Source organism: Brachionichthys hirsutus, chromosome 23 (assembly GCF_040956055.1).
Source record: "Brachionichthys hirsutus isolate HB-005 chromosome 23, CSIRO-AGI_Bhir_v1, whole genome shotgun sequence".
NCBI lineage: Eukaryota > Metazoa > Chordata > Actinopteri > Lophiiformes > Brachionichthyidae > Brachionichthys > Brachionichthys hirsutus.
This window is the reverse complement of record NC_090919.1, coordinates 1,558,865-1,573,642: the sequence shown is the minus strand read 5'-3', so window position 1 is coordinate 1,573,642 and position 14,778 is coordinate 1,558,865. Positions and strand designations below refer to the sequence as shown.

Here is a 14,778-nt window from a genome sequence, read left to right as displayed (position 1 = left end):
GCTCCCGAGATCCAGGGTTGTGTAATTTCCCTTAGCTGTGAAATTAAACCCACCTCAAAGACTCGTAATCGGACTAGCTTGGACTACCTTTTGAACTACAGCCATTTCTTTGATAAAAAGCCCCTCGGTATCTTCCGTCTGATTTCACACATCCCGTTAAGTCATAATCTTTTACTATCTGATTTAGAATAACAAGAGATAATCCCGACGTCGGGCTAATCTGTCGTGAAATTGAGGAATCTCCTCCAGCGCGCGAATGATGAGAGGAACGAGCAGCAATAATATAAGAGTATAAGGTTTATGTTTAGTTTATGCGATATAAAACATTGCAGAGAAATCCTTCTGGTGTGGTTTGGAAGAGGCCGTTCTTCCTGGGATGTGGAACTGGCGGCGTGGGGAGGAGGATTTCCACATCAGCCGGTCATTAAAAATGTAAAAAATTATCATCCTTAAAGTGGAACACGATCGTGCTCTGAGCTCGGGAGGCAGCAAAGTGCGGCGCCTACGTGGGAAATGCGTTCGGTCATCCCCCTGGCAACAGGGAGGGAAAAGGTGCAGGGAGCGAAAGGAGAACCGCCGTCCGAATCTTCACGTCTCGTTTACAGTTCCTTAAAGTTCCTACCTGCACTTGTTTTTCTACTCTGGGAGCAACTTCCTCACTGAAAATGTAAAGGCACAATTTCATTTCCTCTTCTTGTCATCATCAATCATAATTACGCGACACTTTCTTCACCTTGGACCAATTTGTGCCGTGTAGATCAAACGGCGGCGCTAATGGGCGCCCAGATTCTCTCTTAAGGTAATCTATATCATGTGGGCTGAGCAGTAGCCTTTCAAGCCTCGCGTTTGCTCCTGCTGCGTATTGCTTGTCCCTGAAACGGTTTTACCCTGCAGCCAAAATGTGAAACTAGACTTTTGTCTTATTTCTATAGATCATCGCCTCCTCGGTTTGATAAATACAGCTGCTTGAACGGTGCAAAAAAAACCTTGCTAAAGATAATTCTAAGTATTAGTATTAGATACTGTTCCATGATATATATATATATATATATATAGGACCTTTTGGCATGCGCTTCTTCTCCTATAATTTCAGCTGACAGGTGAGCAGGCTCTAATCATCATTGTTTCAGTCACCTATGGCGCAATTACCCCCAAATTATTCTGGCCATTCGGAGCCAGCCTCTGTTTTAAACCAGCCTGCCCCGTAAACAGGATGTCTCAAAGTCCGACGGGTGGATTTGCGTGAAACGCTTATGGAGAGGGTGGCGCCGAGATCCGAAATAAGAAGTGGTGCAGTGGGACGGAAGCGGGCGTAGCGGTGCACAAGACGACACCAAGCGCGAATTTCACTTGCATGGAAAACCATTTTGTTTGTTGCAGAGAGGATGCAAAGCCTGCAAACGTTTAAATGCTTGAAGCCTCGACATTATTCTTGTCCTTGAAATCTAAAAACACCATGAAAACAGCAGAAATTGTTTTGTAAACAATGCCAGAATTATATATATATATATATATATATATATATATATATATATATATATTTTTAAAAAAAACTACGCTGCCAACTGCTGGCCTGGCATGTACACTGCAACGTTTCCAACCATTTCTACTTTCAGCTTTGCGCATAAAATAAAATAATCTTGTTGAACAAAGAACAGATGATGATCTGTGAGTTTGTACTCACAGATCATCATCATGAGAATCTCCCCGCGCTTTAAAGGCATTAGCATGTCCGTTCCCGGGAGATGTAACACTATAGTGTTGGGAAACCAGACCGCTACAGATGAAAGGCCGCGAGTGCCGCATTGCTCCTTACGTAATGTGTTTGTAGTTAGCAGGAGACGCTTGTTTCTCGCCCAATGTACTGTAGTTTAAGCAACCTGTCACTTCAAACTAGCGTGAGCCGAATTTTCTTTTTCTGGGTATACTGCCGACGTTGCTAATGCCCTGGGAGTCGTGCGGTTCTTTTGGCTCAAATCAAACCCAGAGCTAGCCCAGCGAGGAAGCGAGAGGTGGCTACGCCCACGCAGGAAAACCCGGTAATCTAATCCTTTAAGGAGTCGTTTGGCTGAATGTTCCCGTAAAGTTTTTGGTGTTTGGGGCGTTTGAATAATATTGTAAAAATTGTAAGTTTGTGTTTCTGATTTAAGGGGCGGGGCTTAGCACTGACCAGCGGTTCTTTGTGTGTTTCTGTAAATTGGCTCCTTCACAAATAGCAAGAATTACATTTGTCGAAAACAATTTAATTGTCAGTAATATTTGCACTCCTGTCTGTCTGGGTTTATTTTACTTCATCATCTTTAGACAAGTTCTCCCATTTTGCAGTGATTTTTACAAGGCAGCTGTACTTTATATGATCACGTGTATCATTTTTTCCATCCACGTCTTCATCAGCCTTCAGCCTCGAGACACCCATGACCGCTTTCTCATAATTTAATAGCCGACAATGAAGTTTATTTTTATTAATTCATCACACGCATTAAACATTTATGAGCGACCGCGAGAAACTGTGGGGCGCCGCATTGAAAATAGGAACCGCATTAACGTGACATCGTGCGCTTTCGTTTCACAGCCGCACGCACACGCTGGAGAAAAACCGCTGCTTCAGTTTGCATCAGCTTCTTGGCAAATACGAATATATCTGTCAGGACGGCTTTGGCGTTTTACAGCTGAGTGGAAGCCCAATGAATATTTCGCACATGATTGTCGCTGTTTATCAGTGTCAGAATCATTTCCAGTTTTGCTTAAAAAATGCTGACCCATGCAAAGCGAAACGCTCCCGAATCCTGCAGCGGGGGGGAGGAAGCGAGTTGCTCCTCATTGGTGTCATAATTCATCCAACGGGCTGAGGACGTTGCCGCTGTAGATCCTCTCCTCCCCAATCATGAATAACCGGTTCCCAATTTTCCAAATGTGTGGGAGTTAAATGAGGCCTAAGATATTTTATTCTCATGCTACAACGCCGTCTACAAAATTGCCGCTGCTGCCGAGTGTAATCGTGCAACGCTATCTGGCAGCAGCGAGGCGAAACCTGCAGCCCAGAACTGCTCCACTTAAGGCCGGCTGACGTGAGAGGAGCAGACAGGCGAGAGTGGAGTGGAATCCCCCCCCCCCCCCCCCCCAGTCATGCAAAATGCAAAAGAAATATGACTTTATTACAGCTCCCTAATGGTGACATAACAATCTGTTCAGCCACTTCCCTCCAAATCTCAAAGCGTTTTCTTTTTTTTGGGGGGGGGGGGGGTTGGGTCCTGGGATGTGTTTCAAAAGCTTTCAGTACGAGTGAGTTTAAACACAGCTGAGTTTGAGATGCGGTTCTGATTCTGAACCCACTCGGCTCTTATGCACTCATTTATTTACTGCCTGGTCTCCACGGCTCTGGGACAAACGTCCCGAAAGGAAGACGAGTTGAACACAAAACCGGAAGTAAAGCCTTCCTGGGGAGTTTTATTCACTGCGTAATCAAGTATAGGAATAAATGTAACATTTAGAAGAAGAATCAGTGGCTGAGTCCAAGGTGCACCGCGCTCCGGTCCGGTAGAACCGGTCTCGGGTATCGTCTGCAGCCAGAAGGGGGGCCCCGGCTGGCTCCGATCGATACGATCCATCTGTGGAGATCCGGTGTCTGCCCTGCTCGTGGGTCCGTTTAGCTTCCTGTGGAAATGTGGCATTCACTGCTCCGGAAATCCAGTTTAGCACGGAGCTACCGCTACCGGGAAGTAATTAGCCTAGCCTAGCTTAGCATGGGTTTGACTCCTTCCATCTGCTGTTTTTTTTGGGGAGATGATTTCTAGAAGTTCCCCCAGTAGCCAAAAAAATAAAAGTGCATTTTACAAAAATACGGGAATATTTTAAAATTCTGCAGCTGCTACAATAAGATAACTTGTGTTAAGCTAGCACTAAATAAAACATCTTAGACTGAGGATAATGTTAGCCTGGTTGTAGCTGGTTGCTAACTCTCCAGTAAGCTAAGCTAATTAGCGCCTGTCTGTAGCTTTGTTCATAATGTAGCAATATGAGAGTCGTATTGATCAGATATTTGTCCCAACGCGTTTACGGGTCAACACTAGCGAGTGTTTCCCGCTTTAACGCACGAATCCGCACATCGATCATCCACGCCGTCGATTCGCGTCAACGACCGCGTTGACACCGGGAGACGGCGGATGATTTTGTGCCGGCCGCGGTTGAACTGCCACCTGTTTTGTTGTTCTTCCTTATGTTCGGCTTGGCGTTCCGACACATCGAGGGTCATGCGGTTCTCTGACGGTTTCCCGCTCCGGGCGCCGTTCAGCCCATCGTGCAGTAATTAGCCCGAGTTTGTTCCATCTGAAGGCGCACATCACTCCGAGCCGGATTCGTTACAGATGGTCGGCTCCAGCAGAAAATAGCTGGACCGCTATTAGTTTGCTTTTCGATCGGGATTCCAGCGAGGGCCAAAGAACCGGTGAACCGGGTCGGCGCTCCGGCATCAAGCGGTGCTGCAGAAACCCACCTTTTTGAGGCCGCGTGTTCGAATCCACAGGTGCGATCTACCTGGCCGGATCCGGTTTTGGCAGTCGTCAACCTTTTTTGAATCCGTGAAGCTCAGCCAAACTTCCTGTTTGCTCAGTCATACGTGTGCTGACAGATTCCCACGACTGTTGTTCTTGTGATGCTGGATGATCTGAGCGATGCACAGCTGCTTGGCCTCGGGCGGGGCGGGGGGCAGGGTGCGGTGGGGTGGGGGGGGGTCGAGCCCGGAGCGCATGGCGCCAAATCAGAAGGAAGCAAAATGTTAAGAGTGAGCGTGATGACTTTTTTGCGCTGGGAGGGGCGGAGCTCGCTCGCTCGCTGTCCTGTCGTCAATTGCCTGGAAGAGGAGGGTCAATCGACAGGAAACGCACCGGCCTTCGCTTCCACAACGCAATCTCGGCGTCGTTTCTCGCCTGAGCTGCACCCGGGTCGTTTTCTTTATACTCAAATCTGCGCGTTCTTTTGAAAGCATGATGATTTGAACTGCGCCGGAGGCTGCAGGTCATGCAGGTCATGCAGGCTAACAGTGAATTGTCATTTTCATGTCTCGACACTTGGGGTGGGGGGTGGGGGGTCACCGAGCGACTAATAAGTCGACATTGATCCGAGCCGGAATCCCTCGTGACGGGAGAAACTGATACGTGTGCATTCGCGCCCGTTTTCCGTCGAGTCGTGCACAGACTCTGAGCCTCCTGCTAACATGCTAGCGACGGTAGCTTCTTGCCGATTCAGTCAATAGTCTTCCATTAAGAGGAGGTTGGCTGTCAAAGCAACCCGTGACCTCCTCCCGCCCCCCCCTCGGAGCCTCCCGGCCTGTGATGTCCGTATCAATATGAATTTTCAACCCTCTGCGCCCCATCGGCCTCGATTCCCAGTGTCCATTAGTCTCAAGTATCTGTTTCCTCCCAAGTTGTACTATTGATCTCGATGTGTCTCAGCATGTCCACCGATCTGATTGGCCGGGAAGGTCCTCTCATCTCCAGCTCCTCCAGATTCCACTCCGTAGATGAGTTTCACAACTTCTGTCACTGCGGGTCGCGTCGCCCCCCCCCCCCCGGAGAAAAGCTCACGCCGACAGAATGAACTCAAACTCTGGAACTGTTCTGGAGCGTTTTATCTTCCGCCTGAAGGAGTGTTTGTGTTTGAGAACCACACGTGGTAACAAGTGGCTAAACCTCAGACAGCTTTGCCTCACTCATGTGGGGGGGGGAGGGGGGGCGTTTTCTCATGAACCGCACCAACAACAGATGTTTACAAAGGATGCCCTGCAAACAAATAAGGCCGCTCCACCGCCACGATGCCTTCAGGGACGAGGTGACGCAGCAGATCGACTCCTGGACGAGGAGGTCAGATGACCTTTGGCTTTATTTACCCCCCCCCCCCCTCCCTGGTGCAGGACCTTCTTCATCAGATGCTTGCCGTTGTATTCCCCGAGCCCCCATTCAATTTGCAGAGCCACTCTGTCACTGCAGAAACGCCAAAGTCGACGAAACGAACGGATCGATGCGCCCCTGAAAGCCTGGCGGGGGGGGGCGCCTGGGTCCCCGCGGCCGCTATCCGGTTACCGGTCATAATGAATGGGGTGTTGTTTATGTTGTAAAGTGCAGCGTCACTGAGTCTTTAGATCAAACCCCCCCCCCCCAGTTCAGACGGCGACACTTAGACAATGCAGTCATTATGAAGGTTTAATAACTTAATTAATTGTGATTACTTTGTCATTAATCTTTATAAAGCAGTAATAAGCCATGAATAAGAACATTTGTGTTGCCAAGGTGACAAAAATGCTGCAAAAGTGTGTGTAAATGTATTGTCTTAAAATAAACTTTTGTTGCTTTTTGGTTCCACAAATAATAAAACTGTTTAAACACTGTTTTATTTTGTACGATCAACTTCTGTCTTTTCCAGGAAACTTGGGAAACGCACCAAACGAATGCGGCTTTTGGTGTTTCGGCAAGTTCAAATGATTGTTCTTTGTGTTAAGGTTAGGGGTTAGGGGTTTAGGGTTAGTTTGTTTTTCAAACGCTTTTTATTCTTTCTTTGACAAACTCTACATGCCAAAAGAAATCGGCAAATTCGTTTTTTTTGGGGGGGGGGGGGGTTCTGTATTTCCATGGCAACAACTTGATACTGGCCCTTAGAAGGTGATCGGGAACCTGGTGTCGCTTTCATGGTGTGAACGCAGACAGATCCTGACCTGGGTCGGAAATCCAATTGTAGCGTCGGGCATATGGGGCTGAACGGTCCGACCTTTGCCGACAACGCCACTTTAGGACTTGCACCTAAAGATATAGTTTTAATTCGTTCCGTTGGTCCCAAACTCGTTTTAGCGGGTTTCCTCACCCACAGGTCCGCTCGCAGTGATGACCAGCACGGCATTAGGAATTCAAAACACTTATTTACACTCCAAAAACAAAAGAAAACAAATGAAAAGGAGAGACACGGCAGTGACCGTCTACAACCAACCCGCCTTCGAGACGGGGAAAACACGAATGAGGACCCTGGAACGAGGGAGGGGGAAGCACCTATATACGCCCCCCCCCCCAATCAGCGGTAAATGGGCCACAGGTGCTCCCTCCCACACCTGCTTGCCCAATTAACCCAAATCATCCGGTTACACAATCAAAAGCTGTCGCTGCGCATTTAAGGAGATGAAATGAGACGCGATCACATGTCGACCTGTTTGAGGCCGTCTCGGAGCTGGAGGTGCTTGGAGCGGCCGAAGGTGAAAATCGATCCACATTCACGCACTTTCTGATTCCTGCAGACCCGGCGACGGGTCTGCAGAGAACTCCCTGGGAGCGGAACGTTGTCGGTTGTTCTCTTTTCTGCACCGTTTAACAAACAAACGAGCTTTTTTTTTCATAGGAGCTTCCAGAAAAGAACGAAATTTGTTTGTCGTAAAATAAGATGTTTAATCCGAAAGGCCCGATCCGGACGCCGTTTATTCTATTTATAGGATAATTAAAAAGTTGTCGTGACAGTGAAGTTCAGATGATTTCTGCTGTTTATTTGTTGTTTCTCTTAAAAGCATGACTTTTTTTTTTTCGTTTACTTTGCATGTTCCTCCTTTAATCTACAAAAAGAAAAAAATACATTATCATAAATTATAATCCTAAAGTTCATTGGAGAAGCTCATGCTTTTATAATATAGTTCTGGACATTTTCAAAGATTTAGACTCTAAAAAATGTCAAAATATTTTTAGTTCAAGTCATTGCTCCTATAATTTTAGGTCGTTAATATTTATCATCTTAGAAGTTTCTGATTTTTATTAACCTCAATATGATGAAAGTTACAAAACAAATTCAACCCAGTATTCATGTGGATGCTTCTAAAGCACAAATAAAAACTTTTCAACACAATTAAAGGCATTGTTTGTGGAAATGTCAGATTTTGAGGAATTTACTGCAATTATTATTATTATGAAAATTAACTTTAGACGTATTAATATAATAACGATTATTTGAGAAACTCTTATAGTTGCTGCTTGACTTATATTTATGACATAATTATATCACACAGAATTCGCAGCATTTTTAGAGGCCAAATGCAGAATGAAAAAACAATTTCGACTTAGAAGTTGAAATTTATTGGAACTTTTTTTCTGACTAGAATTTTAGTCAAAACACTAAAACCAGCAAAATTGCAAATATTACGAGTTTAATTGCGAAATTATTCATTCCTAATAATAATAATAATATACAAATGAAGTGTTTCTCCAAAGAAACCCGCGTGTAAAAATACAATATTATTGCCTTAACAAGTTGTTGCTGCACAAACTTTAACTTTACATTCATTTAGAAAATAAAAGGACCAGGAGAACCTTTAACGCATGCGCCTTTGTAACAACAACAATAATATAATAATAATAATTATAATAATAAATTCGGAGAGGGACAAAAAGTGTCACATGCATGTGGGTTTGATGTGTCGCCATCAAAGCTGACAGAAAGGAAATGGATTCGAGACAAAGTTGTGTCCAGAGTCTCAAAACGCTCAGTCCGAGTCAAACAGCCCAAAATATTTACCGGTGTCGGTGAAGTAGACGTACGGCGGCGCCGCTGCGCGCGGGTACACGACGGGGAACGCCATCGGTAACAAACATCCGCCCAGCAGGCCGCTGTCTTTGTAAAAAGTCGCTAATTGCGCGTTTTTGCCCGCGTCCGAGGCCAGCGGCACCTCCGCGTCCGCGGACAGCTGCCGCTTCAGCTTGTTGCGGCGGTTCTGGAACCAGATCTTCACCTGCGTCTCCGTGAGCTGCAGGGAACCGGCGAGGCGCGCGCGCTCCGAGCTGCTCAGGTAGCGCTTCACGTCGAACGTGGCCTCCAGCTGGAAGATCTGCCGCTTGGAGAAGATGGTGCGAGTTTTCTTCTTGCTCGCCGACTTGGGGTCCGCGGCCGCGTCCGCGTCCCCGGCGCCGTGCGCGCTGGCACGGGAGACATCCGCGTCGTCCCCGCAGTCCGGAAGGTGGACTCTGGTCTCCGTTTGCGCTGCGAAAGGAAGCGACACAAACGGGCTGTGATGCGTTCAGAGACCAATTTGCGCTCTATTTGAGTTTCGGATCCTCTTTATTAAAGTCCCGCTTACCTGTCCCGACCGACCCGCTGTCGCACCTCCTCCGGACGTCCCACGCCTCCTCGGCCCCGCGCCCCGCGTCCCGCTGCGCCCGCTCCCCGGGACCGTCCGCGTCTCCGCGGTGCCGCTGCGTCAAGTTGAGGATGTTGTCGATGGTGAAGGTCAGAGACGCGCTCCGGCTCGGGGCGGCCTCTTCGCTCATGTTCCCCGGCATCTCATTTGGTCCTCCGCGCTCCCCGGTAAACTTCCTTCGCGTCTCCGCGGACGCACGGATCACCGGTCGCTCCCTCCGCTGCCCAGCGCGCACGAGGAGTCCGAGGCGAGACGCTCCTCCGACGACCCGGAAGGCTGCGGTTTGGGAGCTTTTGATTGGTGCAGGTTGCGGGGCAGATGAGGGCGGCATGCAAATTTACATCTGGCTGCCATATTGTAGCTTTAAACGCTTTTTCTGTCACCGGAATTTATGCGCGCTCGACGCGCCGTTGAGCCGCGCCTTTGGAGCCGGAGTCTGCGTCGCTGCGGGGGATGCTCGATGTCCAAAGTGGGTCATGAGCTGATGAAAACGTACTTCACGCACGCACTTCACGCACAGCTTCACAACTTTTAACTCCTGACGTCGGAAGATTTAAAGAGAATTCAGGAGCCATGGTGATAAAATAAAAACCAGCGTTCAGCACAAATAACTTTATTGATTGAATGTGTTGAATAGTTGGAGCATCACGTGATAAAGGAGGACATACCATAAATAAGTGTACAGTTTTCATTCATATACAATAACAAGTTGGTGTAGAAAAGTCTCTTAAATAAAAAAAAGTGAAGTCTGATTATCAAAAGACGCATTTTTCTTTTTTGCGTAATAAGCCACAGGCCAGAAAGTACGGGCTGGGAGGAGGGTCATTTCTGCGTGACGAGCAGAAATGATGCATGAGGTGCTGATCTAACTCGAACTAATCACCGGAGTGGAAGCAGAAGGCACAAGTGCGTTTCATCAGCCCAAAACAAAACCGGTTCTGGCGGCCAAACCACGTCCCGGGTTCGGTTCTTGCGTCTTGACTGCGTCTTCTTCTGTAATCGTCGCGCACAGCGGGGAGCTTCGATCTGCTCCCAGATGTTCGCTCCCCCCCCCCCCCCCCCCCCCTCAGCGGGACATTTAACCGGTTAACGGGGAGAGATGCTGATTACCGCGGTGGTGTAAACACTCTTATCTTATCTCAGACAGTTAACATTATTTTTTGCAGCATATTTTATGATATTACAGTAAAACGAGCCAGTACGATGTCGCCTGGTCGGAGACACGCCCACTCCACGCAACACAAAAGGAAAAAGCACAACACAGCAACACAACAACACAACAACACAACAACACAACAACGTAGCAACACAGAACAACACAACAACATAACAACACAACAACACGCTGTGGTCTGAGATATCAACTTATTATTTGGCAGGTACGACCTTAGTAATACCTCAGGCCTCCTCACCTATACGGTGGCGTGGTCGGTAGGGTTACCGACTCACAGCCGGAGGAACTGGGTTCGCATCCAACTGTGGGATTTGGGGTGGCGCGGGGGCGGCGGGGTGAGGCCTTGGGGCCTTTGCCCGGGCGGACATGAGCCGCCCGGGCGTGCCCCGGGTCCTCCCTGTTGTCCTTGTTCCGCTTCATTCCCGCACGGGATTCGATACCAGGGCCATTTTGCCCCCCTGCCAGGAAACTTGCCCTTGGTTTCCGGCGAGCGGTTTCCGGCGAGCAACCAGCGCGGAAGCAGCCGAGAGCCGCTCAGGTGAGCTGAAATGAACGTTTCTCTCACATTTTCAAGCAGTATTTTATATTTTAGTACAGAATGAAGAAAGCTGCAAGTCAAACGCGACTTTTATGCGTCGTCGTCGCGCTAACGAAGCGCTAACGAGCCCTATACGAGCTGCTAGTCAGCTGCTAACGAGCTGCTAGTCAGCTGCTAACGAGCTGCTAGCCAGCTGCTAGCCAGCTGCTAGCCAGCTGCTAACGAGCTGCTAGCCAGCTGCTAACGAGCTGCTAGCCAGCTGCTAGCCAGCTGCTAACGAGCTGCTAACGAGCTATGGAGGCTCACACAGGTGAAGTCGGAGTCTTCGTCCGGATCAGACCGACGGCTAACTTCCCTCACAACCTTATTGAGTGTCTCCCAGACGGGCAGGTGAGTAAAAGTCCTTCCAGATATCTTACTTTTAATTTATTTTACATTTAAGGGGGAGAGTCACTTTTGTTTTCTTTGGCTACGTGATTAAACTAAGCTAACCTGAATCTGTGTTTCCCCCCATTAAACACGAATGACCGCTAATTAGCGAGTCAAAAACATTTAAGAGACTGAGCTAACGCCGTATTTTTAAATTTTTTATTATTTTAAAGCTAACGCCGTTAGCGTCAAATTTCTGGAATTAATTTGACTAGTTGTGACCTGTAAGACCAAGAAGTCTGGGTGAGTGATGGAACGGGAGCAGAACCATGTCCGGTAGAATCCGGGTCTCGGGTCCGGGAGGTCCGACCTCTGCTGTAATAAGAGGCGGGGGGAGGGGAGTCCGGTTCCGAAGAAGCCCTTAAAGAGCGTCTCCAAGTCAAAGCCGAGTTCTGTCCAGACGGCTGAACAGGAACAAGAGCCAGAAGAACCCGACGTGGAGAACCTGGACGTACCGGAACCACCGGGACCTCACATAGAGCCCGCCCACCCGGGGAACAGGTAGGACTGCGGTCCCTTTTGTCCCGCGCTGACGTGCAGCTCAGCTTGACCAGTCGGCCTCTGTCCAGCTCTCCTCCGCCCAAAGACGAAGCCTTTGAGTGTTTTAAGGTCGGACAAGGCAGCGAGATTAACGCCGTCTTTAAGGAGAGCAAAGCGGCGCTGCTGGAACGCCGGGACCTCCTCCGACAGCTCGGCGAGGAGGTGAACGCCGTCAAGAGACAGATCGACAGCACCGCGGCGACCATACAGCAGTACGAGGAGCTGACGGGAGGCCGAGGTGCCGGTTCGCCCGAAGCCCGAAGCTCTGAGACGTTACACGCGTTACAGACGTTTGGGTCTCTGTGATTTAGCGATGGAGACGGATTCTCCACCGACGCTGCAGCTCAGGGAGCTGAAGGCCGTCTACCGGCAGAGGCGCTATACGCTATCTCACAGCGAAATGTGCGGAAAGGGATAATTGCTAATAAATTATCTTTAACATATCACTTTAACTGCCACACAGGGCGTCGCATCTCACGGAGGGGGCAAAATGTTTTGACACTCTGCTGCAAATTTCCTGGGGCCATTTATATCGCAAGCAAGTGTTTAGCCTTTGTGGTGTCGAGCCACCGAAACAGCCTCAACGGTGCCCCTTTTCTCCGGGCTCTTTTTTCTTGTATTAACGTCAATGGAATAGCGTTTTCCATAATTGCTGCTTCCTCTCTTTGACAGACGTGCAACGTGAAGGTCGAAGGTGGCGTGATGTAAAAGCCCAGCAGCCGAACGACAGCCATTATTTCAGCGCTAAGACAAAGACGGTTCCTGCGGCTCTCTGTGGCGTTTCTGCTTTAAGGTAAATTGACTTCCAATCAATCTGCTTCCTTTGTGTGGTTGCTCCAGACGGCGTGCATCTTAACTTCATTTACAGTATGACCAGCGTGCAGTTGCTGAAGCTAGCCAGGATTTCATGTCGGTGCTCAACAGAGCAATTCCTGAAGGTGCTGGCCAGAGACAGAGTCCGAGCACCAGTGTGGAAAGGGTCGCTGGAGTCTGAGATGAGCAGGTATGAGGCCAATTTATTTCTGTAACATTTCTCTCTACATGAAAATTACAGCCATTTATGATTTCTTATTTTTGGTTTAACATAGTGTTCACATTTGTTTGTTCAAAAATCCTTTAAATCTTTTCCTGGGTATTTCAGACGTGGTGGAAGATGCAAAGGCCCCCCCCCCCCCCCCCATCAGAAGTTTTAAACAGGCAAAAATTGTTAGGAGGTGGATTCCGTTTGATGCATGTTTGTTCTTATCTTCCGAAACGGACACAATTCCATCCCCCTCTGAGGAGCTGCATCTTATACAAGCAGGACTGAGTTAATGGATGCACAAATGTACCTTATTCAAGATTCAAGATACTTTATTATCATTATGCAAACATGATCAAATTGTGTGAAGGCCCACGGCTTAAGGCACTCATCGGAACATAACAAAAAACAATCTTTCTTAAAGCAACAATATATATATGCGAGAGTGTATATACACACTTACCACTTTATGAAGCGGTGAGTGAACACTGTTATACGAGTGCAATTCTAATTAACTGTCACTATTTGCAACCCAATAGAAGGGGGCTAAAGTGCATCCCTTACATCTGTCTTAATACTGCAACTTTATTGGTAATGTTTAATTACTCCTGACCTTTTGGCTTCAATTCTTTGTTCTCAGGTGGATTCACATTACGTTGTATCACATCTGGCCCAAGAGATGAGCCCACGTGGTTCAACGAAGCACCTGCAGGAGTCTAAAATGTTTGAATATTTGCAGGATTAGCTCCTTGAACTTGAAGGTATGTAAATCATTTTACAGAAGTTCTGGTCCTTGAAAGAGGTTGAATATAGCTTCCGCTACATTAGGCATGTCTTGGATGTTTGAAGTACAGATTAAATGCCTCATAATTGGGAATTAAAATAAATTGAGTACAGTAATACGTTTCATCAGTATGACTGTTGTAGTTTGCCTTTTTGTTTACTGAACAAATCACATGTTAAGCACATCACTTACCTGATTTAAAAATACGACTTTGTATGTTTGTCACTTCATACCAGGACACTTATATTTTCTTTACTTTTAAAGATGCACAATCAGAAGATGAGGATGGCGGGACCCCCCCCCTCTGTTCCCGAGGTGATGCAGTGGATGACTGGGCAGGCCCACAAGCGTCCATTTCTCTCAGAGGGAGAACAAGTTGCAAGTTTTGATGGGGTTTAATTAGAGTCATGCATGTCCATCGTCTGGTCCCTTCCACGATGGATGTTTTAAGACCTTTTGCATGCGACCGTCTTGTTCCTGTTTGCCTGAACTGCAAAAGGTGTTGTTTTGTTAAATGTATGTGCAGATTTGTATAAAATAAAAGTGGAACTGCTTGGCACATGAATTTATTTTCAACTCGTCAACCGATGAGTTGACAGTTGGAAGTTCAAGACAGTAACTGTCTTGACGAGCGAAGCGAGTCAAGACATGTCGGAAGACGTGTTCAAGACAGTAACTGTCTTGACGAGCGAAGCGAGTCAAGACATGTCGGAAGACGTGTTCAAGACAGTAACTGTCTTGACGAGCGAAGCGAGTCAAGACATGTCGGAAGACGTGTTCAAGACAGTAACTGTCTTGACGAGCGAAGCGAGTCAAGACATGTCGGAAGACGTGTTCAAGACAGTAACTTGACGAGCGAAGCGAGTCAAGACAGTTACTGTCTTGAACACGTCTTCCGACATGTCTTGACTCGCTTCGCTCGTCAAGACAGTTACTGTCTTGAACACGTCTTCCGACATGTCTTGACTCGCTTCGCTCGTCAAGACAGTTACTGTCTTGAACACGTCTTCCGACATGTCTTGACTCGCTTCGCTCGTCAAGACAGTTACTGTCTTGAACACGTCTTCCGACATGTCTTGACTCGCTTCGCTCGTCAAGACAGTTACTGTCTTGAACACGTCTTCCGACATGTCTT

The 14,778-nt window shown here is 47.7% G+C and overlaps 2 protein-coding genes across 2 annotated transcripts; one reads left to right on the top strand and one right to left on the bottom strand.

Moving 5' to 3' along the window:
- Window positions 1–8,506: 8,506 nt before the first annotated feature.
- Window positions 8,507–8,914, bottom strand: LOC137911688 (homeobox protein HMX3-B-like; the record flags this gene model as incomplete). Its single annotated transcript, XM_068756067.1, has 1 exon — window positions 8,507–8,914. A coding segment is annotated over one exon (408 nt), but the record flags the coding sequence as incomplete, so codon positions are not given.
- A 2,249-nt stretch (window positions 8,915–11,163) lies between these two features.
- Window positions 11,164–14,190, top strand: LOC137911685 (uncharacterized). Its single transcript, XM_068756066.1, has 6 exons — window positions 11,164–11,259; window positions 11,839–12,076; window positions 12,511–12,631; window positions 12,707–12,841; window positions 13,500–13,620; window positions 13,908–14,190. The coding sequence occupies exons 1-5, from the start codon at window positions 11,164–11,166 to the stop codon at window positions 13,540–13,542; spliced, it is 633 nt and encodes a 210-aa protein (XP_068612167.1). The 3' UTR covers window positions 13,543–13,620; window positions 13,908–14,190.
- The last annotated feature ends 588 nt before the right edge of the window (window positions 14,191–14,778 follow it).

Bases quoted from the DNA above. Each gene is read 5' to 3' on its own strand.
- LOC137911685 (XM_068756066.1), top strand. From the start codon at position 11,164: ATGGAGGCTCACACAGGTGAAGTCGGAGTCTTCGTCCGGATCAGACCG. The intron at 11,260-11,838 runs GTGAGTAAAAGT...GCTGACGTGCAG, and splicing joins AGTGTCTCCCAGACGGGCAG to CTCAGCTTGACCAGTCGGCC. The intron at 12,077-12,510 runs GTGCCGGTTCGC...TCTCTTTGACAG, and splicing joins GGAGCTGACGGGAGGCCGAG to ACGTGCAACGTGAAGGTCGA.